This window comes from Tauraco erythrolophus, chromosome 4 (genome assembly GCF_009769465.1).
Source record: "Tauraco erythrolophus isolate bTauEry1 chromosome 4, bTauEry1.pri, whole genome shotgun sequence".
NCBI classification, from domain to species: domain Eukaryota; kingdom Metazoa; phylum Chordata; class Aves; order Musophagiformes; family Musophagidae; genus Tauraco; species Tauraco erythrolophus.
Window position 1 is genome coordinate 1,266,765 of NC_141468.1, and position 23,021 is coordinate 1,289,785.

The following is a 23,021-nucleotide window of genomic DNA, read 5'->3' on the forward strand; positions in this document are numbered from 1 at the left end:
GTTCTGGAGACTCCAAGATTGTCCTTGAGGCTCTGGGATGGTCCCCAAGCAGAGAAGCATGCCAGATGGTTCCCAGAACCCAGGATGATCTCCAAGACCCCAGGATGATCACCAAGCAGGGAGAGACCTTGGATGTTCCCCGTGCCCAGGGCTGGTCCTTGAGACCCCAGGGTGGTCTCCAAGCAGGGAGGAACCTTGGATGGTCCCCAGGACTGTTCTCAAGCAGGGAAGCACCTTGAACGGTCCCCAAGACCTTGAGATCATCCCCAAGCAAGGAGATATCTGGGACCGTCCTCATGCCCAGGGATGATCCTTGAGACCTCGATGGTCCCCACGAGCTGGAAGGCACCATGAATGGCCTGCCTGGTGCCAACCCAAGCACAGCATGGGGCCCCTCGGCGCCAGGCTCATCCCTCTCCCCAGCACCGTCAATATTTCGGCTCCACGAAGGTACGGCCGAAATTTCGTCAAGGCCGCTGCCCAACGTAAACCAAGCAGAGCAAATGGCCCTGTTTAAAAATTTACATGGCCTTCTTTTGTTCCTCAACCGAATATTTAACGAAGACGGACCTGGAAGAGCCGCTGGAAAGGCAGAGGGGGGTCGGGCAAAGCCGCCCAGCCGAGACCTGGTGGCGCTCGGTGCGGGGGCTCGGCCGGGGCCGGGTTTCTTTCCGCGGCTCCTGGCTGGGCTCAGATGGGGATGGAAACGTTAATGCAATATTGATGCGGAGGGATGAGGAGCGCCACTGAAGTACATTAGCCAGGGAGCCCTCCCGGCACGTTTTACGGCACCGGCAAAATCCCCCCTCCCTGAGATCCCGGCTTAAAAATGGGGCTGAAGCTCAGGGATGGGGAGGTGGTCACGGTTGGTCATGGTGGTGGGTGTCAGCTTGAGGTGGGATGCACAGGGATGAGTGTCCCACCCTGGTGGGTTGGACCCCTATGGCTTGGTGGGGGATCCTGGTCCGGGGTGGGCGAGGGGTGAAGCTGAAGGGTTGGGCATCACTGCGCTCAACTGGGAAGAGGAAAACTGGGGGTGAAGGAGAGGAGTTCGGGAAAAAGAGTTAAAATTGAGAAGGAGCAAAGGGGGGAGGAAGAGTCTCCAGCTGCAAATGGGTCTGAATCACCAGTTACGGGGAAAACGGAGAGATTTGTCAGCAAACGTGCGCTGAGCTGTGAACGTTCTCTGCAGGACCACTCCTGGTCATCTGGGCTGTGGCAGGGGCGCTGGGGCTGGTCCTTCTTGGGCAAAGTCCACCTGGCAGCATGGCCACAGCTCCAGCTGGTGTTCAGGGACCCTTCCCCAAACCTGGCTCTGTCCCTCCTGCCCTCCCCAAGGGGGGCGGGTGGTTCAGGGGGGCCCCGGCTCCGCTGCGGGGGGTCGGGCACAGCCGTCTCCCGCCGGAGCATCATGCATTAGTAATGGCCACCGATCCGCCGGCGCTGACGGCATTTCTTCCAGCCAGGAGGAACAATTCGGGCCGTAACCGGAGCCAGTGCGGGGCAGCCGGAGCAGGCTCAGGTGTCCCCCGTGGCCCTCCAGGTCACCCCACAAGTGGCCCATCTCAGTGCCCACCTGGGGCTCGGACGTGCACGCTGCCCCGGGGTCGGTGGCCTGGGCCAAGGTGCAGCACTGGCATCCCTCAGGGTCACATCCAGCTGGGTGTGCAGCACCCGTTAGACCCCTTTGGGTCCCAAAAAGGGGTGGGGAGCAGTTCCCATGGTGGAATGGCCCAACATGTGGCAGGGGACAAAACCAGGAGGAGAGAGAACGTCCCACTCACCCCATGAGCAGCCCCAGGACCAGAGCCCTGAGTGCCTGACAGCGGTGGCTTGTCCTCTTCCATCACAGGGGCTGTGTGGTCATGGGGGTGGCACCCAGAGCCCCATGGACATGGCATCCAGACCCCTCCCAGGGATGACACCCAAGGCCCTGTGGTGGTGGCAACCAGAGTCTGATGGGGATGTCACCCAGAGCCCTGTGGGGATGGCACCCAAAGCCCCTTGGGCATGGCACCCAAAGCCTTGTGATGAAGGCAGTACAGGGAAAGTACTCAGAGGTCCACAGAGATGTCACCCAGAGCCCTGTGGGGATGGCATCCACAGCCTCATGAAGATGGCACCCAAAGCCCTGTGGGGACAGCACCGAGTCCCATGGGGACAGCACCCAAAGCCCTATGGTGGTAGCAAACAGAGCCCCATCGGGATGGCACCCAAAGCCTTGTGATTAAGGTACTCGGAGCCCCTTGGAGATGGCACCCAGACCTCCATGAGCATGGCACCCCAATCTCCATGGGGATGCCACTGAGATCCCCATGGAAATGGCACCCAAAGCCCTGTGGAGATGGCACCCAAAGCACCATGGGGATGACACCCAAAGCCCAGCAGGGCCCAGGCTCAGGGCTTCACCCTTCGATGCTCAGATGGAGCAGAGTGAAGCCTCCAGGTGCTGCTGGGACCACTGAGCAGCACCCACCACCAGCCATGGGTCCCCGTTGCCCGTGTCAACCCAGCATTGAGGCACCCCCCCCGCACCCACCTCCTGGGACCCTGTAGGAGCTCTGGCCAGGCCGAACCAAGCCCCAAGCCCTGAGGGAGGACAATGGGTGGCACCGGTCACCCAGGTGACTGTGGGGACAGAGCCAGGGAGGGCACCCAGCACCGGGTCCAGCTCTACCTGGTACTGGGCAGAGTGGGGGCTACTGGTGTGGCACGGGGGCCACCTGCTGGGCAGAGGGGACAGTGCCACCCCCAGCTGGCCCTAAAAGTTGGGGGGACACAGCTGGGGAAGGGTATAGGGTTGTCCTCTCCCCTTCCCTGCTCTCTCTCCCCAGGGAAAAGGGGCAGAGCCCGGAGGGCTGGTGGCCCCAGGATGGGTGGCACTGGGACGGGGTGTCCCCCCCTCTCCCCGCACCCAGCACCACCTAGAGGTGCCCTGGGCTGCCAGGCTGGGTGCTGGCAGCAGGTGGCACTGGCATGACACGGACCAGCCACCTTGTCCCCAGGCTGGGTCCCAGGGTGACAAAACAGCCCTGGTTGGAGCACGGGAAGGGTGCGAGGAGGAGGAGAGGAAGGTCTCGCTCAGCTCCAGCAAATTTAGGGCAGCAGCCGCAGCAAGATAAACCAGGATGAGGACAAACCACGTCTCAGGCTGTTGTTCCCATCCCTGGCCCACCCGAAATGCCAGCTCGGGGGTCCTTGAACTGCTCCCACTCCCAGTCACACCCCCTGTGTACATTATCCCAATCCCCACGTAACATCGACCCAAAATTATGCATGATTGTTCAGAAAACATCCATCTCTGCCATAATTACAGGCCCAGGACACCAAACACGCTCCCACGATGGTGGTGGCATCTCAGGCAGCGTTACCTGTAACGACTTGTCCTGCTGCAAGAAGAGACATTGAAAGAAATCCACCCTACGAGGCTGCGAAGGTGGAGGGATGGGGAGGGATGGATGCCCCGTGGCTGCACTCATCCCTCATTTCCAGCCCAAGACCCTAAAAATCAGGTTGGGTGCTGTGGCTGCAATCATCCAGGCATGGAAGGACATCATCCCGCCACTGGCTAATATGGAAACAGACTGGTTTGGGTTGGAAGGGACCTCAAAGATCATCCAGTTCCAACCCCCCTGCCATGGGCAGGGACACTCTCCACTACACCAGGTTGCTCAAAGCCCCATCCAACCTGGCCTGGAACACTTCCAGGGATGGGACAGCCACAACTTCTCTGGACAATCTAGTCCAGTGCCTCACCACCTTCAGTGTAAAAAATTTCTTCCTTAGATCCAATCTAAATCTCCCCTCTTTCAGCTTAAAGCCTTTGCCCCTTGTCCTGTCACTACACACCCTTGTCCAAAGCCCCTCTCCAGCTTTCTTGTAGCCCCTTTAGGCACTGGAAGGTGCTGTTAGAAGGTCTCCCCGGAGCCTTCTCTTCTCCAGGCTGAAGAGCCCCAACTCTCTCAGCCTGTCTCCATAGCAGAGGTGCTCCAGCCCTTGGAGCATTTTTGTGGCCTCCTCTGGACCCACTCCAGCAGCTCCGTGTCCTTCTTATGTTGAGGTTCCCCACAGCTGAACACAGGTGGGGTCTCAGGAGAGCAGAGCAGAGGGGCAGAATCCCCTCCCTCGCCCTGCTGCCCACGCTCCTTTGGATGCAGCCCACGACACGGTTGGCTTTCTGGGCTGCAAGCTCAGTTGGAGAAGGAGCTGACTACCCCAAGCGCTACCATCAGCTCGCATTAGGTGTGCCCAGCAACCTCTGCTTCCACTTCCAGCAGATCATCTCCAGGCAGAAGATGTCCTGGAATGGCTTTGATCTGGTGTAGATGGGCCGTGGGTGAAGTCCTGGTGGGATGTCAAGTCAACGTTCTGAGGTCTCGGGGTCTTTCCTGCAAGACCAAACTCTCAGTCATCAAGCACCAGCCAAGTTTCAAGGTATATACATATTTTATTTTAAAAAAAGTTTACAGTTCTTTAATTATACACAACTATTGGAGAGGTTATACTCTTAAGGAGGCATTTTGTCAGGGTGGCAGATGCGCCCACTACATCAACAACGCAAGAAAAAGAGGAGGAAAAAAAATAAAACAAAGACAAGAAAAAATAGCAATAAAGAGCCGACTCCAAGGAAGGGCAGAACCCCCCGGATCTCTTCAAGTATCACGCGACAGGTACCAAACACGGGCACGAAACCCCGGCCGTTTCTCACGCTGCCAACACCCCCGCTAAAGTGCCAGCAGAACTCGGACGAGCGAAAAAAAGCAGCAAAAATAAAAAGAGCAAATTGTCAAAAACCACCTCGCGGCGTTCCCGACGGTCTGCGAGGAGGGTCCCTGCCGACGGACGACACTCGCCGGGCGGGGATGGGGAGGGAGCCCCGTTTCTCCAGCACGTGTTAAGGGATGGGTGGACACACAAGGTGGGTTGGGGATCAACCACGGTCATGGTGGAGGCTGGAGGATGAGCTGGTGCCGTACCAGGCTGATGGCAAAGCTCCGCTCCAGCCTGTCCCCGTGCCAACATCCTTCTGCATCCGCCAAACCCACCGGTGGGTGAGGAAAAACTCGGCACGGAGGGTCAGCACCCGGCCCCGAGTGCCACCGCTGAGGGACGCAGCCACTCACACAAAAACCCTCGAGGGCAAAAGGAGGAGAGGACCTGAAGCCAAAGGTTGTTTCCAAAACAATGCCAAGGGGCTGGTGGCAAGTTTTGGTGGCGGGGAACTCAACCCGGGGTCCATCACAGGCTGGCTGAGAAATTCCCATCACCCCGACAGAGCACAAGGTGACACCACCACTGTCTTCTGAAGAAGGAAAAAAACCCAAAACCCTCAAGATGACCTAAAAAAAAATAATAAGAGCTATCTTGCTTCAACGTGGCTCCACCTTTTCTTCCAGACCACGTAGGTGTAGCTTTATTTACAAACTGTTTGGGGGGGGAGGTTTCTTTTGGGAGAAAGAGGGAGATTTGGAGAAAAAGAAGAAAATAGTAAAAATTGATGGACCTGCAGAGCGGACCTCCATCCAGCTCATCTCCTAGATGCAGCTTACATCCAGGACAGACCTTTTTTTTTTTCTTTTTTTTCTTTTTTTCTCCCAAGCAGCATTTTGGCAGCCGGGTTTTCCTCCGTCACCGGGCAACCCTCCGTGCCAGGGTGGTGAGTTTTGCCACGGCTCGGGAGCACCAGGGACACACGTTTTTGTGGCTCTAGACCCACCGAGCCACCAGCCAGCACGGCTTGGACAAGCTCCACGTCCTCGTGCCCCGCTCAGGAGTTGGCCCAGGCAAACTGCGGCTTTACCCCGGTATATTTTAATTTTTTTTTTTTTGATGCCCTAAATCCATGTTAGAGGATGGAGTGATGGGGAAGAAAAACCTGCAAAGGAAGGGGGATGAGGTAATTAGAACACTGTTTTTATACAATATTGAAAAAATACAAATTTTTATTGTGATTTTTTTTTTTTTTTTTTTTTTAATCTTTTAAACTGATATCACCACCCAGCACTTAACTCTACTCCTAAGTAGCACCTACAGTAAAGGTTATAGCACGAGCAAACTGCCAGCTCAGCAGGTAAGCAAGTTAAACAGTGCCAGCCAAACGTGGCCCCTCCCTCCCCAAATTAATGAGAAAACCAGCGTGCTAGATAAGAGTTAAGTACACCATTACATGTTAAATAGTTAATATTACCCTTCCAACAAGCCACAAATGCTAGATAGAGAACTTCAGCACAGTCACTAGCCACAGCCCTAACATTACTGCTTTAAAATGAAAAGGGAAAAAGGAGAGGAAAAACCTTTGCTTCATGCCCATAATTAACATAAATGAAATCCTTTGTAGATTTTTTTATTAAGGAAAAAATCATGCTAAAGCAAAGTGGTACTTTAGGAGGTTTGGTGGTTTGTTTTTTTTCTTTTTACCCCAAAAGGAAAAAAATAAATTGATTGTGCTTTATGAACTCGAAATAGGATTGTAACCTTCCAACCCCAATGACTCAAAACTTGGTGGCGTTTCTAAAGGAAAAGAAACAAAAAAAGAAAACCACAATATTCTGGGAAAATGACAAATGAACCAGTCTGACATTCAAAACTCTGCTCCAGAGTTGCTCAGGGTGGGTTGATTTTTCCATGCGCTGTCCTGTAGGTCGCACCACAAATTCAAACATTGTGTCCAAACCCCTCCAAAAACCCAAAAGAATACAGCAGGTGACATTCAGCTTTAAAAATCCATCTTAGTTTGAATCTCCAATGCACAATTATCTGAATTCAAGTATCCCGGCATCCCAGGTAGACATTTACTGTATCAGATTTTGTAGCGTTCAAACAAATAAACAAAAATATCTCAGCTTGCCGAAAGACATCAGGAGAAATCAAACATTTCAATTCAGAAGCATCCTGGAAAAAAAAAAACAAAAACGAAACCAACAAAACAAAACAGAGCAGATTCACTTGCTTCTTCAATTGGTGCTTTTAGGCTTTTTTTTTTTTATTCATCTCAATTTTTTTTTCTAGCTCATATTCTTTGTTAACTTTGAAGAAATTTTAATCCTGTTGTACACACACAAGCAGATGGTTACCGAGCTGGTGCAGAAGGGGCGGGGGGGGTGGGAAAGCAAAGGAAAAGAAAATCAGTGCCGATGGATTCGTGGACTACAGCCAGCGGGTCGATCTTCGTGGATCTGAAGCTCTCAGCAAGGCTAATCCATCTGGTCAGAGGACCCTCTTAGGAGATGGAGAGTGTTTGCGAGGTGTTTAACCATACTTCAAGGAAGAGGGTGGGGGGGGAAATAAAAGAAAAAAAAAAAGCAAACTCGTAGCCATTAAAGGGCAGCAGTTTCAAAACTATGACAAAGTAAGAGTTTGACTTCACAGGTGCTCCAGCTAAATCAAAGCACTGTTCAGAGAGCATCGTTTGTGGTTGTTTTTTTTTTTTTTTTCTCCCAAAAAGGGAACAGCTCGTAATCCAGACCAAGAAAGTGAATAACATCCAGATGAAGGCTTCCAAAAGTCCCAAAAGCAAATAGACCAGTGGTTGTCAGTCCCTACAGTTCAGGAGGGCAGGCAGGAGTCCACATATAAAAACGGACTTAAAATCCAAGTCAAAATTTTTAAGCTTCAATGCTCTGAATAGCTCCATGCATTTGTATTGTTTGTGGTTTTTTATTTTTTTTTTTCCTTTTTTTTTTAAATGTGACTCCACATAAAATACGATCAGCAAGGTTGACCTGAAGGAGCACCTTTTATTCCACTGTCTGATCTACACACGGTTAGTAAATCATCCCCCAGATTTTACACTTTGCGAAAACGCTGTTCCACGTTAGCATCCAAGGTGGTGTCTTTGGAAACATCGATCAGAAAGCAAACATCTTTTTTTGCTAACTCCCTACCTACCAGGGCAGCTGTTTTAGCTGACAGTTCAGTAGCACACAAGTTGACTTGGCCAAATGGAATCTGAATGCATGCATTCGGGCTGCATATTGCTACCAAAATGGAATGTGGGAATATGCTATGCACCTCGGGTTCGAGAAATGACCAAGAAAAAAATCAAGATCTAAAGGGTGATATATATATCTCAATGCTATTATTCATAAAAACCTTGTTTAGTAATAAAAAAAATTGCTTTGTTTAAATATGAATATTATAGTCTGCTTCTCATGGTTAGGAAATTAGAGTCTCTCTGAAAAGCAGGTTGCCTCTTTTACTACAACTCCATATCCTGAGCCTCATCTTCCGAGAAGTCGGACATGGAGCTCTCAGATGAGCTGTCCCCGGTGCCTTCTTCCTGTTCTTTTAGTGCTTCTTCTGTTGCATATTTCTGAATGTACTCTGTGTGTGACAGAAAAGAAGAGACATGTAAGTGGCAGATATTCAACAGGCAGAGGATGAGCGAACCGCAACCAACGGCTGGTTGGGTCGCATCGTGGTCGATAAATCATACAGATGATCACATTTCTCAGGCAGCACTGTCCAACAACGCGTGCGAAAACAGCTGACAGAGACCTCGGAGATGTGCAAGATCCTTGAAAACAAGTATGATCCCAAAGCTCCTGTATCAGTGTCATGCACACTCAGAGCTGGAAACAACCTAAGTCCTTCCCAGTTTGGTGTATCTCACCAGATAGGATTCAATTTACTGCCAAAACCAGGAGCTACTGTGGTGACCCAGAGACCAAGTGGAAAAGCCATCGAGATGTCACCATAGAGCCTGACTCTCAGAAACGAAGACCTGAGAGTTTAAACCGACAGGGCAGAACAACCATCACTGAAGCCAAGCTGAGAGCCAGACTAAACTTCCAGACTGAACTCTGCATAAGCAGAGGGCAAAGAAGGATGGACAGAAAAAGCAGGGCAGAAGACTTCTGCAGGAATAGGTGCACTTTTTAATTTATTTTTTTTTAAATAAAAAGCAAAAGCTCCTTTCCCCAGCCCTCAACTAAACGTGGGTCTGCCCCAGGCTCTGTTTCAAAGCACAACTCTTCCAACCTGCTTCCCAGCACACAGCAGCCACGGCATTAGCTGACCCACAGGGAGACCTCCACCCTGGAGCAACAGCATCTCACGGCGGGGTCTGAACCACACTGGCTCTAGGCACTCAGATCAACACCTTGAACTTCAGCCAGCAGCAAGCTGTACGGCAAGCAGGAAAACTGGTTTACTGGGATTCCTGCAGGCAGGTAAAGGAACCACTGCCAACCGTGCCTGGTGTGGCTTCCACGGTCACCTCTGTGCAGAGGGATGGAGCAAAAAAGGCAACACGAAGTGGGTCGGACAAGTCAGACCGAGCCTGGTAAACTCTTTCCTTCCTTCGTGGCTGCAGGAGGCTCCCACAGTGTCCCCTCCGAGATCCAAGGAAGGGCTGGTGTCCCCAGCAGCCAGGCTACCTTGAGCAGCAGAGAAAGCCTTGTCCTTACACACATGTAGGTGTGCAGAACGGAGCAAGGGTGAAAATCTGGCACAAAACTGGGCTAAAGAAGGGGTGCTCGGCCTCAACTTCAAGTCTTCCTCTTATCTATCTCCTCTTTTCCACCTCGTGCTGAGTGAGAAAGCAGCTTCACGGTATGAAGGAGTGATGTAACCTCAGTATCCCAACAGCACATCCTCCACTCCGCAGGTCACACACTCTGGGGAGGAGAGGGGTGTTGTGCTCACACTGCCGTTGGAGAATTCTAGTTGCAAACTCATCACCCTTCCAGATACGAAGGCACTAAAATACGACAAAGCCTCCTCCAAACAGCAGTATTAAAAAAAAATGAAGAGAGGGACCACCACCATGACGAGCCCCTGCGCAGAAACGCCACGTCACGTCATGTCCCAGCCCAGCAGCCATCCCAACTGTGTGTTCTTTAATTCCTCCCAGGGAACGAGGTCCACGAGAAGCATCTCTCCCCCAGATTGCTGGTTTTTATTCCATACCACATGGGCAGGTGGATGCACTGCCAAAGCCGCAGGAGGAGGCACCTAATGCCAGATAACCAAGTGTTACAACACAGGTTTTAAAGACCGTGCTCTGCAGAGCCTGGCTGTTCTCAAAGTCATCTCTCCTTCCCTCTGCACTTCCATCCTTCAGCCTAGTGGAAGGGACAACACTCCACCAAGAGATCTGCATCATCGTCATGTTTCTTCTGCATTTCTGGAGCTCGTACGGACACAGAGCCCCAAAACATTACTCTGGGTTCAGGAGTATAGTACAGACCCAAAGCCAACCCTTCATGGAGGAGTTCCCAGGATGGAGCAGCTGGTGGCCTTGGCAGACCTGCTCCGCCCTGGAAAAGCTGCGAGAGTCGGCTGGAAGGTGCTTCTGAGCCCAGCGAGCTTCAGGTTCTTCTTCAGAACTGATAAGGTATTGAAGGCACCTACGTAAACACCGGGAAGCACAGAGCACACAAGGTCTCAGATCGCCCTCAGGCTGCTGGAGCCCATGTAGCACTAACAGAAAAGCACCCTTGTGCTCCATCCTCAGGTCCTGGCTGCTGAGAACCTCCTTCTTGGAAGGTGCTTGCTTGTGTCATCGTGGAGCCTAGGTCCTGCCTGATCACGTCTCCTGCCCGCACTGGAGAAAAGGAGTTGCAGGGTCTGGGGCAGGACCACCTGCCAAAAGATGGACACTGCAAAGTGAGAATTGGTGTGACGGACCTAATGGTTTAAAGATGAGAGGGACTAACTGAAGGAGGGACCCAAAAAAGCAGCGTGTCTTCAGAGAATTTACACAGACATGTGCTCTAAAACTGTGGATGTCGTGGATGTCCTTGAATGACAAAGGCAACCCCTTACTGGGCACCTTAGAAACACATTCCTCTACGCTCACCCCAAACCCACCTAAACAACTGGTGTAGCTGCCTCGGGATGCCCAGACACAACGGCCACAAGCCAGTGGCCACAGCAGGACAGGCGGCCAGCAGCGCTTCTTCACCGACTGCTTCAAGTGCTCTCTGGGCCACTGGAGATTTGGACACGGAAGCCACTGCTTCTTACTGCTGGAAAAGGCCTGCTTGAGCCTAAGCTAAGACACAATTCAAAGCACTACAAACTTAAAATGTCATTTTCCACCCAGGAAAACCACCAAGCCCATAGGCTGTTTTTTTTTCCTAAAGGTTTAATCTGGGAAAGATCAAACTTGTTGTATTGAATTTGGATCTTCAGTCTATTAAGGGAAGAAACCAGAAACATCTAAATACTGACAAACCATCCTCCACAGAAGCCTGTTCAAGAAGGGAAAGCCTTGATGCACCCAATCCCTACCACGGAAACACCGCTTTGATGCAGCTCTTTCGAAACCCTGGAGCAACAAGAACAAGTTGTGGTTGCACCCCGTGGCTGGCACGTGCCCGTGAGCCGTGCTGGTATTTCAAAAGACTTTACTGGAACCTCAGAGTTGACATCTGGGATTGGAGAACTGCTCCCAGAGATGTCCTCTGCTCCCAGCAAACACTCAACCTGCCCCTCAGTAGAATCACAGAATGGTTTGGGTTGGAAGGGACCTCAAAGATCATCCAGTTCCAACCCTCCTGCCATGGGCAGGGACACCCTCCACTACACCAGGTTGCTCAAAGCCCCATCCAGCCTGGCCTGGAACACTGCCAGGGATGGGACAGCCACAACTTCTCTGGACAACCTGTGCCAGTGCCTCACCACCTTCAGTGTAAAAAATTTCTTCCTTAGATCCAATCTAAATCTCCCCTCTTTCAGCTTAAAGCCATTGCCCCGTGTCCTGTCACTACACACCCTTGTCCAAAGCCCCTCTCCAGCTTTCTTGTAGCCCCTTTAGGCACTGGAAGGTGCTGGAAGGTCTCCCTGGAGCCTTCTCTTCTCCAGGCTGAACAGCCCCAACTCTCCCAGCCTGTCTCCAGAGCAGAGGTGCTCCAGCCCTCAGATCATCTCCGTGGCCTCCTCTGGCCCACTCCAGCAGCTCCATGTCCTTCTTGTGTTGGGGACCCCAGAGCTGAATGCAGCACTGCAGGGGGGTCTCACGAGAGCAGAGGGGCAGAATCAGCTCCCCCTTCAGCTGCTGTTACCACCACCACCAGCCCACCAGAAGTTTCCATATTTGATCTTCCGAAGAGAAGGGAAAAGCAGCGCACACAGGAGTTGAGCACCAATTCCCAACAGCCCAACACAAGCCAACGTTGAGCCGCTGTTGCGCAGCTGATGCCCACCTTCTGGTGCTCTGCCACTTCGCCGAGGACTGTCAGGGAGATCTTAAAGGAGGACTTGGCTCTGCGTCCATGAACTACTTCATCTTCCTGAAGGCTCTAATGCTGGGGAATCACAGTTCCCAGCTGTATACTGGTAATATTAACGGGCATTTACCAGTTTCACGATAAACCCTTACTTTGTTTGGGTCTTGTACCAAGAAACACAGGAGCGACAAACCTTGGGCCACATCTCTAAGCCCACGCCCATTTCTTCGCTACCGCTACGTCAAACAACTGTTTTATGCGCTCATAACTAAAAAATGAAGAAAAGCAGCAATAAATTATTTATTTGCCCTACTGAGTTTCCCAGAGCAGAGGAGCTGCTACAACCCATCGCATCAATTTTAACGTGTCCAAGGCTATTTTTAAAAACGCTGCAATATAGAGCTAAACACTGTCATTCCACATCTCATACTTGTCACGCAAGCCTGGGACGAGACGGCAGAGGCAGGACTCTTGGGTATACGGAACGTGAGACGTATTGCAAGCACTTAAAACTCCTTCCAGATCATCTTCACGGCCTGTACTTGGCCGTCGGGATCATAGAGAATCAGGATGGATGGAAAGGAGGGAGCAGGCTATCCCATTTAGCCTCCCTGAGGGATGTCCTCAGATCCTCCTTGAAGCACCTGCCGTTGGTGAGCATCAGTCGATTTGCTTTTTTCCAGGGTGAATCTTTTTTTATTCCTGTTTCATTTAAGCACAGAGGACACCCAAAGTGTTGGCCCTGGAGATTTTATCTGCCAAACCATTTTGCTGGAAGCTTTGTCGTATGGAAAAAAGGCAGTGGACTTGAGGACACCAAGCAGGCCAGATCTGCAGAGCGGTTCTTACGCTCCTGTCAGAGGAGTCGGGCAAAGTGGGCTGAATAACTCAGGATTTAAATCACAGCTTTGCTTGGCCTCATTTGTAGTTCCGTCCTCGGCTGATGAAGAGTCATTTTGCATCAGAACAAAGCAACCCAAGGTTCAACCGCTCCAGAGCGACGTAGCAGAGCTGATGGAAGGGCTCCACCACCAAATCCCACGTCTTTGTGGGATACCTGCGCTCTCAGAACAAAAACGAGCTTCCACAAAGCTCCGTTAGGAAAGCTGCTACCCCACCAGACGATTAGATCGTGCTGCTTGTGGAGCTTTCCGTGTTGAACAGGACCTGCAAACCTTTTTGGCAGGGCTCCCGTGGACAAACAAGTCTTATGGTTATTGAGTAACCAAAAAAAAAAGAAAAAAAAATTAAAATAATCAGGTGGTCATGGTCTCTGAAAAACTTAGCTGAAGACCAAATCTGGGCCAAAGGCTGTTAAACTTCCCACCATCGGATTAAATGCTGATTGTGTTCAGCGCGTCAGGGGAGAAATGAATTCCGTGGCTTTGCCATAGGGCTGTCCCATCAGGAAACGGTGCCCTGCTCCTGATCCTACGGCAGGCAGAGCGCGAACGTAAAGTGCAATTCTTATTTTTCACCTTTTTTCTTGTGTTTGCAAAACTAATTCCATTTGTGTCTCAAGTACTACCTTGCTAGTTCTTCTATCGCCAGTCTTATCCAAAGTATTTGAGCGTCCTTCCCTCATCCCGAGCGGCTACTGACTCCATTCTTAGCCTTATCTAATGTTTTCTTCCAGCCCTTCCAGGAGCAGACACACCAGCACCCTCACCGGCTCTGCCAGCGCTCACCCACCCTCACCAGTCACTGTTAATGTTTAGCCTGGGCTCCCCTGGCCGATTTACACACCTGTGAACACATCCTGCTCACACTGATCACAGGATAAATCATTCCCTTCCTCTTTAAAGGCACCTTTGACATGTCAAAGCTCAAAACCCCGTTCGGTCCTTTACATTAAACTCCACCAATTCTTTCCATCTCTCCTCTTAAGACACATCTTCAAGACCATCTGCCCTTGTTACGCATTTTGGGACATTACTAACTGGTCTGCTGCTTTCTTACCCGTCAGTCTCTGCACCAGGCACAGTGTTAGTAAGCCTCGGCTTAACTAGGAATTAGCAAGGAACGATTATTTGGCATTTACCGAAAATTCCTGCTCTATTGCAGCACAAAAGTGCCTTCTGCAACAGCATCACCGCTTCCTTGACTGCTGCTCTCAGATCACTTCCCAGAGAACTGCTAGCAAGCCACTTTCTATCCAGTAACTGTGCAACTGGATGCTTCCGTTCCAGTTTAGCACTTTTCCTTGTCCCTTCCTTGGTCGCCACTTTTTCTTTCTCATCGCTTCTCCGACCTCTCAAAATCGTGTTGAATTGTAACGCAGTTTGCTCACAGCCTTCCCTGCTTAGGCTCTGCCAAGGATCTAAAACCCCTGCCCCACGTACTGCAAACACCAGCTCTGGTCTTCGAGCAGCAATGGTTCATCCACCCCTTACTTCACACTACCCCCACTGAAAACAGACAGGGACCCTGTGATGGGAAGGAACAGGCACCAACACACCCCAGGGCGGAATCCCAGCAACGCCACTCATTCTGCAATACATTGTTTACGTCCTTACCTTTAATTTTCTGTTTGTACTCTTCTGGTCGGTGGAGGTACATGGCTGCAGCGTCACCATTTAGAGGATCTATAGGGTTAGGATAGGCCAGCAGCTGGGGCAGGAACGACTCAAATATATTGGTGAGATCTGCAAGCGAAAGACACGGTTGTTCATGTCCACAGCTCCAGAGTCAGTCCGATTAATCACCCTGATTAATCATCCCGCAAGCACCGGCACTGGAACAGCAGCACAAAGCTCCAAGGGCAAACACACTGAAAATCTGGATGTGAGTTAAAATAAAGGAAATGGTATCAGGGAACACACACCCGGGGCTGTGCCGAGCTGCTGCTGGAGGTATGCTGCAGCTCCTCAGCTAACTGCACCACCGACTCAACATCCCAACACATAGATACAAGTATCGGTGGGTTAAGCAAAGAAGTGGAAGGACACAATTGTCTTGTTTCCCATCGAGGCTCAGCCTTGACTTAAAAAAACAAACAAACAAACAAAAAAACAGAGCGTTGTGCTTCATCCCTCGCTGAATTCTTCTCCTACTTCTGCCTCCTTCTATTAGCATCTTTAAATGTTTTATGCTCCGTGACTAAACTGACTTATCTCCAGCACAAAGCATCTTCCAGAGAGCGTTAGATGATTGTGCTCATGGAAAGAGCAACCAATAAGTCCTTCCTCCGACTCAAAACAATTCGCAGAATGTGAAGAGCTCACATTAACACCTTGGTGCCAGTTGGCATCTGTCACTAAATAATCCACAACAGGAAACATACTTCTGGTGTCGATGAGTAATTGTGGATACACGAAATCCTCTTCCCACATCCCTAAGATGAGACAAGTACCACGCTTCGGTGGTGGGAGCGTTCAGAAACAAGCCCTGTGTCATCATTTCTCCTCGGGGGTTCAGAAGGACCAGGCACACCCACACGGCACAGGGATGAAACCCCCACTGCAGGGCTGTGCACCAGCTTCCGCTTTAGCCACTGGAGAGTTGCTGATACAGGTGGAGCAGAATTTGTTCTGTGGGGTTTTCTGTTGGGTTTTGTCTGTCAATATTCTACACCTCTTTTATCAGGATTCCCCTTTCCTCCCTAATTAAAGGCAGCACCTCTTTCTTGGTGGCAGAGAAATCCTGCCTGGGGATGAGCATCACCAGTCCCCTCTAGCATGGATGGAACAGGATCTGTCAGAAGGGAAGAACAACACTGCTGAAGATACACCATGTGAGCAGCTCGCCATCTGAACGTGCCTCTTACAGTCCCTGTGACTAGTCCTGAGCCACTGAGCCTCACGAAGCCGCTAAATTCAACCAGATCTGAGGGGGGCAGGGATTTCGGAGCCCTTAACTTTTTAAAGGATTCATCAAAAACTGGAGGGCAGGTAAAGGGAAGAGATCTCCAAGTGCTCTCCCTGTGCAAATGGTTATCATAGAATAGAATCATAGAATGGTTTGGGTTGGAAGGGACCTTAAAGATCATCCAGTTCCAACCTCCTTGCCATGGGGCAGGGACACCCTCCACTACACCAGGTTGCCCAAAGCCCCATCCAACCTGGCCTTGAACACTTCCAGGGATGGGGCAGCCACAGCTTCTCTGGGCAACCTGTGCCAGTGCCTCACCACCCTCACAGTGAAGAGTTTCTTCAGACACTATCAGCAAGAAGCTGACTTGAGTTTTTGAAACCACCTGCTCTTGGGTCAAGTCCCTCCACAGAGCAGACTTAGCTCAAGTATCTCTTTATGGCCGTTGGACAACTAAACTCTCACATTGGCTGCGCAGGCAGAGCCCTGGGAGGCCACCATGGCTCACAGGACACATACAGGAATTTTTTTTTTTGCTTTAAGAGATCTCAGTACTTTGCCCCTTCTTTCAACTCTCCCCAAGCAGCGTCGGTTTATCAGGAACTAGTTGAACGCGTGTGTGAAGCCTAACCACAGCGCTAAGGACCTGATACTTCACTAGGAAAGGAGAGGGAATTTAACCACCAGGTCCTCACGAGTTTATTGGTAGCTATTCTGAGTCTCTTCCACCTTTGTTGCTCTTTGAATTATCTGACCCATTTCCTCTGCCAGCGCAGGAGCACTCTGGTTTAAAGGGGTGACACTCCAACAAACACAGCTGTGCCAAGAGGCACTGGGAAATATCATTTCCCCCTTTCCATTTCATGTTTGGAAGTTGGCCACCTCATTTCACATAAGGAGGCAAAGCCCTGGAAGTGAAGAGGTGATGCAGGCAGTCTAGTGCTTGATGACATCCGAGTGAAGGGGCAGAGCGAACGCAGTCACCGCAGTGTCCTCCCTGCAGCTTCCAGACATCCTGCAGCCAGGCAAGGGAAGTAGTTTGCAGTAACGTGACTGTCAAGCCATGCACTTTCTGATGCCAAGCTCCACCAGTTACTGTGGAAGGTGCTCTGCACAGAATACACACCTCATACCTTCAAGTTGTCTAACACCTATCACCGACATCGCAAGGAAAAATGCAGATTTTGGCAAGCTTGCTGATATTAATACATCACAAGCACGGAAATAACAAGCTTTTTCCCCAACTTTATGAGCTACAACGATGACAAAAATACAGCAGCGCTCATGAGGAAACCTCTCACAGAAAGCCCTCCTATGAAATTGTTTGGAAATAGTGCAGAAACCCCACTGTGACCGTCTGTGAGAGCGTGCTGCAGAACAGGGAGGCTACCCACACGCAGCTTCCGAAGGAGAAACCAGAGCACCAGAGCATAAAACCAGCACCACTGGAGCGATTTTCTTTTGTCCAGTCATCCCCACGGTCTGCAGGAGGCGTTTAAGGGCTGGAACAGCAGCACGCACCGCACTGTGCTGGATTCTGCGGCCAACTGAACCGTGCAGGTTCATCCCCAGCGGAGGGCTGGGTTTGCTAACACCGCTTTAATTCCTTCACCTCGGAGCAGATCCTCCCAGGACACGAGAGCATCCTCTTCCTCCATTAGCAGCACCACCTGGGTCATGGCTAAGCCCATCTCTCACAACAAACCCATGTGAGGTGTATGCCATGTGCAACTGCTATGTGAGAACTTCAGGAGTAAAGTTCAACAAGTTGCCATAGCAATTTCCCAGCCAGCATTCACCAAGTCTGGTATTTCCTTACCAATTGTGCTTACGAGGAAGGTGAAGTAGTTTGTCTCTAGCAACTACTTCAAAGCTTCAACTTACATAGGCAAAAATCAGTTTTTCATGGAAGAAGGTGAAGGATTTGATGTGCACCTTCCCCTGAATACTCTTCCACAAAGTATAAGGAACATCTGAAGAAGTTCACGTTTTTAAAAAGCAGCCAACCTAGATTAGATGCTGAGCTGTATTCCTTTTAACAACTTCAGCTTTCCCTAAATGCTATTTTACCAGGTCTTCAGCTACCAGCTGGTCTTTTAAAGGAGAGTTACAGCTAAAAATGACCTAATGGGAAACTCGAACCATTCTGCAGCGAGCAGTGCAGTCATTAGATGCAACACCACGTCCTAACCTGCAATGAAACGATGCTGCCAGGACAAACAGGAATGGTTTCTGGTGCCATCTTCTGTAGAAGTGACATCACAGCCTTGTGCACAAAAGAAGAGCAGCTCGAATTCCCGTACAAAACCTGCATGGGGTAGCTGGAACTAGGTTTCACTTTAGATACAGTCACTCCTCTTTTTCACTGCTGACCCATGGTGGGGTGCTGTTGTGCGGTTGCCGGACAATAACAAGCAATGGATCGAGTGATCCTTTGGGAGGTTTAGGGAGTATTTTCCCCTCACTGGCATAAAAAGAGGTTACGAAAGTATTTTCACATGAAAAAATCTTATTTTTCACGTGATCTTGGCTCAGCGAGGAGTCTAAAACTTCAGTTAAAAAAACAAAACCAAAGGAAAAGTCAGCCTAAGATCATCCGTCTCCAACAAGCTGCGTTGTGTTAACACACCAAACAAGGATGTTCCCGTGATCAGTTTTCGGGGAAATGCCAAACTCACCGTAGAGAGCTGTCCAAGTCTGATTGATTACATCTAGACATACAGTTCCTGACCTGAAACATACGGAAAGGACGGAATTAAACACAGTCACACTCAAAAATACTCTGGGGATTCAATAAAACCTACCCTCTCCCTTGCCCTGCCCTGCCTTTGCCCCACTGTTTCAGATGAGCCACGATTCACCCCTCTCGTGGTTAACAGAGGAGCAGCCTTTAACGACATCAATCTCCCTACTCTGCACAAAAGAAGGTAAACTGGAGCCTTTACTGAGCAACTATGGCATGTGCTAACCTCAGCTGAAAAAAAGGTGGCAAAATGTCTATGTTTTGAAGAGTTTTAGTAGAATCATGGAATGGTTAAGGTTGGAAGGGACCTCAAAGATCATCTAGTTCCAACCCCCCTGCCACGGGCAGGGAACAGACGTGAACTTCAGCTAAAGAGGGAGTTATGGCTTAGCCAACGCTGTTCCTTGTTTCTAGAAAGCCGGCACGATGCCAACGAGGAGGGGGACCAGCAACCCAGAATTTTCTGTAGATGAAGCATGTTACAACACAAAGACCACATCTGCAAGAGAGTCTGCAGCATGCAGCTCTCTAGCCTTGCCCCCAGCCTGACCCACTCCTGAGATTTAACTTGCGACAACATTTACTTCTATCAAATCCCCCCCTCTGGACTCTTAGATTGATGAAAGCATTATTCAACTCATCAGTGTATTATTGTGGAGCCAAAATACAGTTACAATTAGACAAACTCCTTAGAAAAAACACACGCTAGGGATTTACTTACGCTTCATCAATGTTGGGATGGAAAATTTTATTCATGAATCCTGCAAAGAGACACATTGGTAAATAGCAGAAAACAGCCAAAGATTTTTTTTTTTTTTTTAAAAAACAAGAGAAGCCTGGAATTTACTGAACAAGGATTCATCTGATTAGTTTCAAAAAAACCCCAGCCTTAGCTATATATAGCTATGTAACCTTTAAAATACACAGGCAACATTCTGACCCTAGGGTCCTTGTCCATTCCCTCAAAATCCAGCAAAACCCTCTGCTCACAGTGCAACCGTACCGCAAAGGTTTTGTGGTTCAGTGTTATCTTGAAAAGAACTGCCCACCTGCGCCATCGAGCACCCAGATCTGATGAAGTGCTTTTAAAAGCTGCAAGGATCTCTTGAATAAACACTAAACACAAAAGTCAAGTTCAATGTTTGCTTTAAGAATTATTTTTTTTTTAAATGTCTCCCAACAAAGACTTTATGAACTTGAAGTTGCAATGTTAGTCTACATTTGTAAGCCATTCAGAGGCAGAGACTGGTGCAGAGAGCTAATACTCCAAGTTTTGGATCAATACAGCAATTAATTCATCAGTTGGTACCTCTGGTCTCCTAGAAAAGAGAACAGCTCAGATGCAAAGTCTAGAATGAGAAAGCTCATCTTGGCTTTGCCCACATTTCAGACTCCTAGATTTGACAGCGCTTTCTTTGTTCTGACCTGCAAATTAAATGGTTTAAAAAAATCCTGTGGTTCCAAGACTTATGACATCACAGCAGAAGACGCCTCACACTTTAAAGACTGTATCTGACAGCAGCAGCTAGAGGTAAGCCGTGTTTTCCAGCTGCCTACTTTAACGTCAAGACAGATGGCACCTCAAAAACACTCCCTTCTTCTCCCACAAATAGAGTTTATAAAACAAAGATAGTAAAGGAATTATATCACACCATACTTGGCATCACAGCCCGTGCAGAAGTAAAGCACACCCACCCCAAAAAGCAAAGTTGAGTGTTTCAGATGATGGCTGTGAGCAGATGCAGAATCCAGTGTCCAAACTCTTTCCTTTCCTTTCAATAGGAAGAACCCAAATACCTGCGTGCAGGACACACCCCCAGGGCAGAACAGACATGGAGCAGGGATAGAAAGCTGCATTTTCCAGTTATTTCACTGCCAAACGGATCCAGTATTCCGCTAATTCTGCTGGCTTGGCCAAATCACTGGGGCTCTGCCCAGCAGGGCTGCTGCAACCCTCGATCAGTACCAGGTTAAGCTGCTTCCAGATCTTAGCATTGCTTTTTTTTCAGAACCTCTCCTCTGTTGTACCGTCATCCCACAGTCCATGAAGCCCTACAAACACTGTCCATGCAGGAACGTGCCTTTCTGCAACGAGCAGAACCCTATTTTAGCGAACAGCGACTATTTCCTCTAACGAAGGTCCACGCTCATAAAAACGGGTAAGAAATTTAAGCCTGGGATATTGACTCAACCCATTTAAAAAGCTCCTTCCAGCACTCAAAACACACAGAAGTTTTCTCTCCAGGGCAGCCCAAAAGGTGTAGAAAGATGTCACTGGTTATCTTTCAGCACACTCCCCACCTTCACCACCTTTATCCAGCCACGCCAGGACACTGCCGTAGTGCTCACGTACCATCTCTGCCCACGCAAGGAGCGGTCGCCGTTCGAGTGACAGCATGGTTCCCATCTGGGGTAAGAGCTGACATATGGATTTTACTCCCTTTCTTTCCATGTATTATGACACAAATATAATTTCATGTTTACTCGTACTGCTCAGATTTTGCCTAAATACAAAGCAAGGCTGAAACGACGCCCCAAGCCAGAACAATCTCTAAAAGAAGAACTGGGAACTGCATAAACAGCTCCACGCTAACAAGTGGCTTTCAGGAATACTTTGCCATGATTTAGCTTGAAAAACTGAAGCAGACATAAAAAGGGAAGCCGTAGTTCCATCAAATATTTACGTTATGGCAGCTCTCACAGGTTTAAATCAGGTCACGGATCCATTATGCCGGCGCGGGAGAGCTGCAGCAAGCACCGATCCTGATTCTAAATCCTGTCTCTCTCTCAGGGGTGGGGGAAAAAAAAAAAGAAGTTAAGCTTCTGATACAGCAGAATGGAAGAGAGGATGGGGAAGACACCAGGTAACACGAACAGGCCGGTAACGTGGAGACCTGCTGAACTAAACACTCTTTGTTCTGGTATCTGGGACACAGACTGGCTCTCTTCAGCCCAGCCAGACACAGGCATCCCTCTGCCTTCTCTCCTTTTGCTTTTCTGATCATCTCACCTGCTTCCAAGGACCTTCTACCACAGCCACCTGCAGCTGGTCGGACAAGGCTGTGCTGCAAACCCACCCGTAAGGTTTTGGTCAACTCTCCATTCACACACTTCAGCATTTGAGCTGCACTCGATATCCAGGGAGACGAGATTAGGTTGTTCGCTCCAGCAGCTCCAGAGATTTGCAATTCTCTGTCATCTTTGCGTTCACCCAGACAAGGAACAACCTCTTCTTTCACATCGTCCTTGGTCTCAAGCTTTGCAAATGAAACAGTTGTTCTTCAAGAAAGAAAACAAACATCCTCTCCCTGCATCCCTCGCTTCCTAGGTTGTTGCCACATCTTCTTGCAACTCTTCAAGGTCCCTCCAGTCTCATTCTACAGACACAAATTGCCCAGGCCAAGAGCTGCTCTGTTCATATCTTTCTTTTTCCTGACCCAGAAATAAGCTCAAGCTATTTTCTCCTCCCTTATTTGAAATATAAAAGTCTCCTGCAGTGATAAAGCGCTAACGTTGCTCCAATAATACTGACTCGCTCTGTATTTATTTTTACAAATACAAAAGACAAAGGAAGCACAAACATCCATGTAAAAATGAAAATTCCAATTTAAAGAGGATGCCAGGAGTAAAAAAAAAAACTCCCAAGCCGGCATAAACACTGGGACAGGTTTACACAGCAAACCCCAGTTAATAAATATACTGTACAGAACTCCAGGTGAGCACTCCATGAAGAGTACCAAGGGACGGGCTCTTGATTTTGGGTTCTCACCATGGCCTGGAGCATGAAGTCGAGGTCACAGTTCGAGCAGTCACGATTCTGTGTGCTGGATGGGCTGTAAGCACTTAATTTAACATTTTAACACAATATTGGCACTGAGCCCTGGAAAAGCTAATGCTTAGGAGGAATGTGAGCAGCAGAGTGGCTGCAGTCCACCCCTTCCATACAGAGACACTGAGGTCCAAGATTTGAAGGTAAGGTAGGACTGCTTAAAATCTGTATAAAAAAGAAGCCTTTGGGTGATAAGAGAAAAAAAAAAAACCCTGTACATCCACAAAGGAGTTACACAACAGAAAGGGACGCATCTGTTTCGATACGGAAGATGCCGAGACCAATATGCAGATGCTGACCTTCAAAAATGTTGGTATTTCAGCAACAGCCCTGGAGTAATCTCTCCTCAGGTTGACAAAAATCTCTGAAGAGAAGTGCATTTTTACAGTAAAAAAAAAAAAAAAAAATCAGCTAACTGAAAGGCTGTCAATCTTCCTTGGTGCTGCAAACACAGGAACATTCATAA

The 23,021-nt window shown here is 49.3% G+C and overlaps 1 protein-coding gene across 4 annotated transcripts in view; it reads right to left on the reverse strand.

Moving 5' to 3' along the window:
• Positions 1-7,716: 7,716 nt before the first annotated feature.
• UBE2H (ubiquitin conjugating enzyme E2 H) overlaps positions 7,717-23,021 on the reverse strand; it is a 51,917-nt gene continuing 36,612 nt past the window's right edge. For 2 of the 4 annotated variants that reach the window (XM_086611245.1, XM_086611249.1), the window contains 4 exons: positions 19,448-19,487; positions 18,662-18,714; positions 14,690-14,818; positions 7,717-8,322 (listed from right to left, as the gene is read on the reverse strand). In XM_086611245.1, coding sequence (XP_086467371.1) covers positions 8,198-8,322; positions 14,690-14,818; positions 18,662-18,714; positions 19,448-19,487 — 347 coding nt within the window. In that variant the 3' untranslated portion in view covers positions 7,717-8,197. Of the gene's footprint in view, positions 8,323-14,689; positions 14,819-18,661; positions 18,715-19,447; positions 19,488-21,736; positions 22,920-23,021 lie in introns of all 4 variants that reach the window. The other 2 variants (XM_086611246.1, XM_086611247.1) reach the window with 2 other exon arrangements.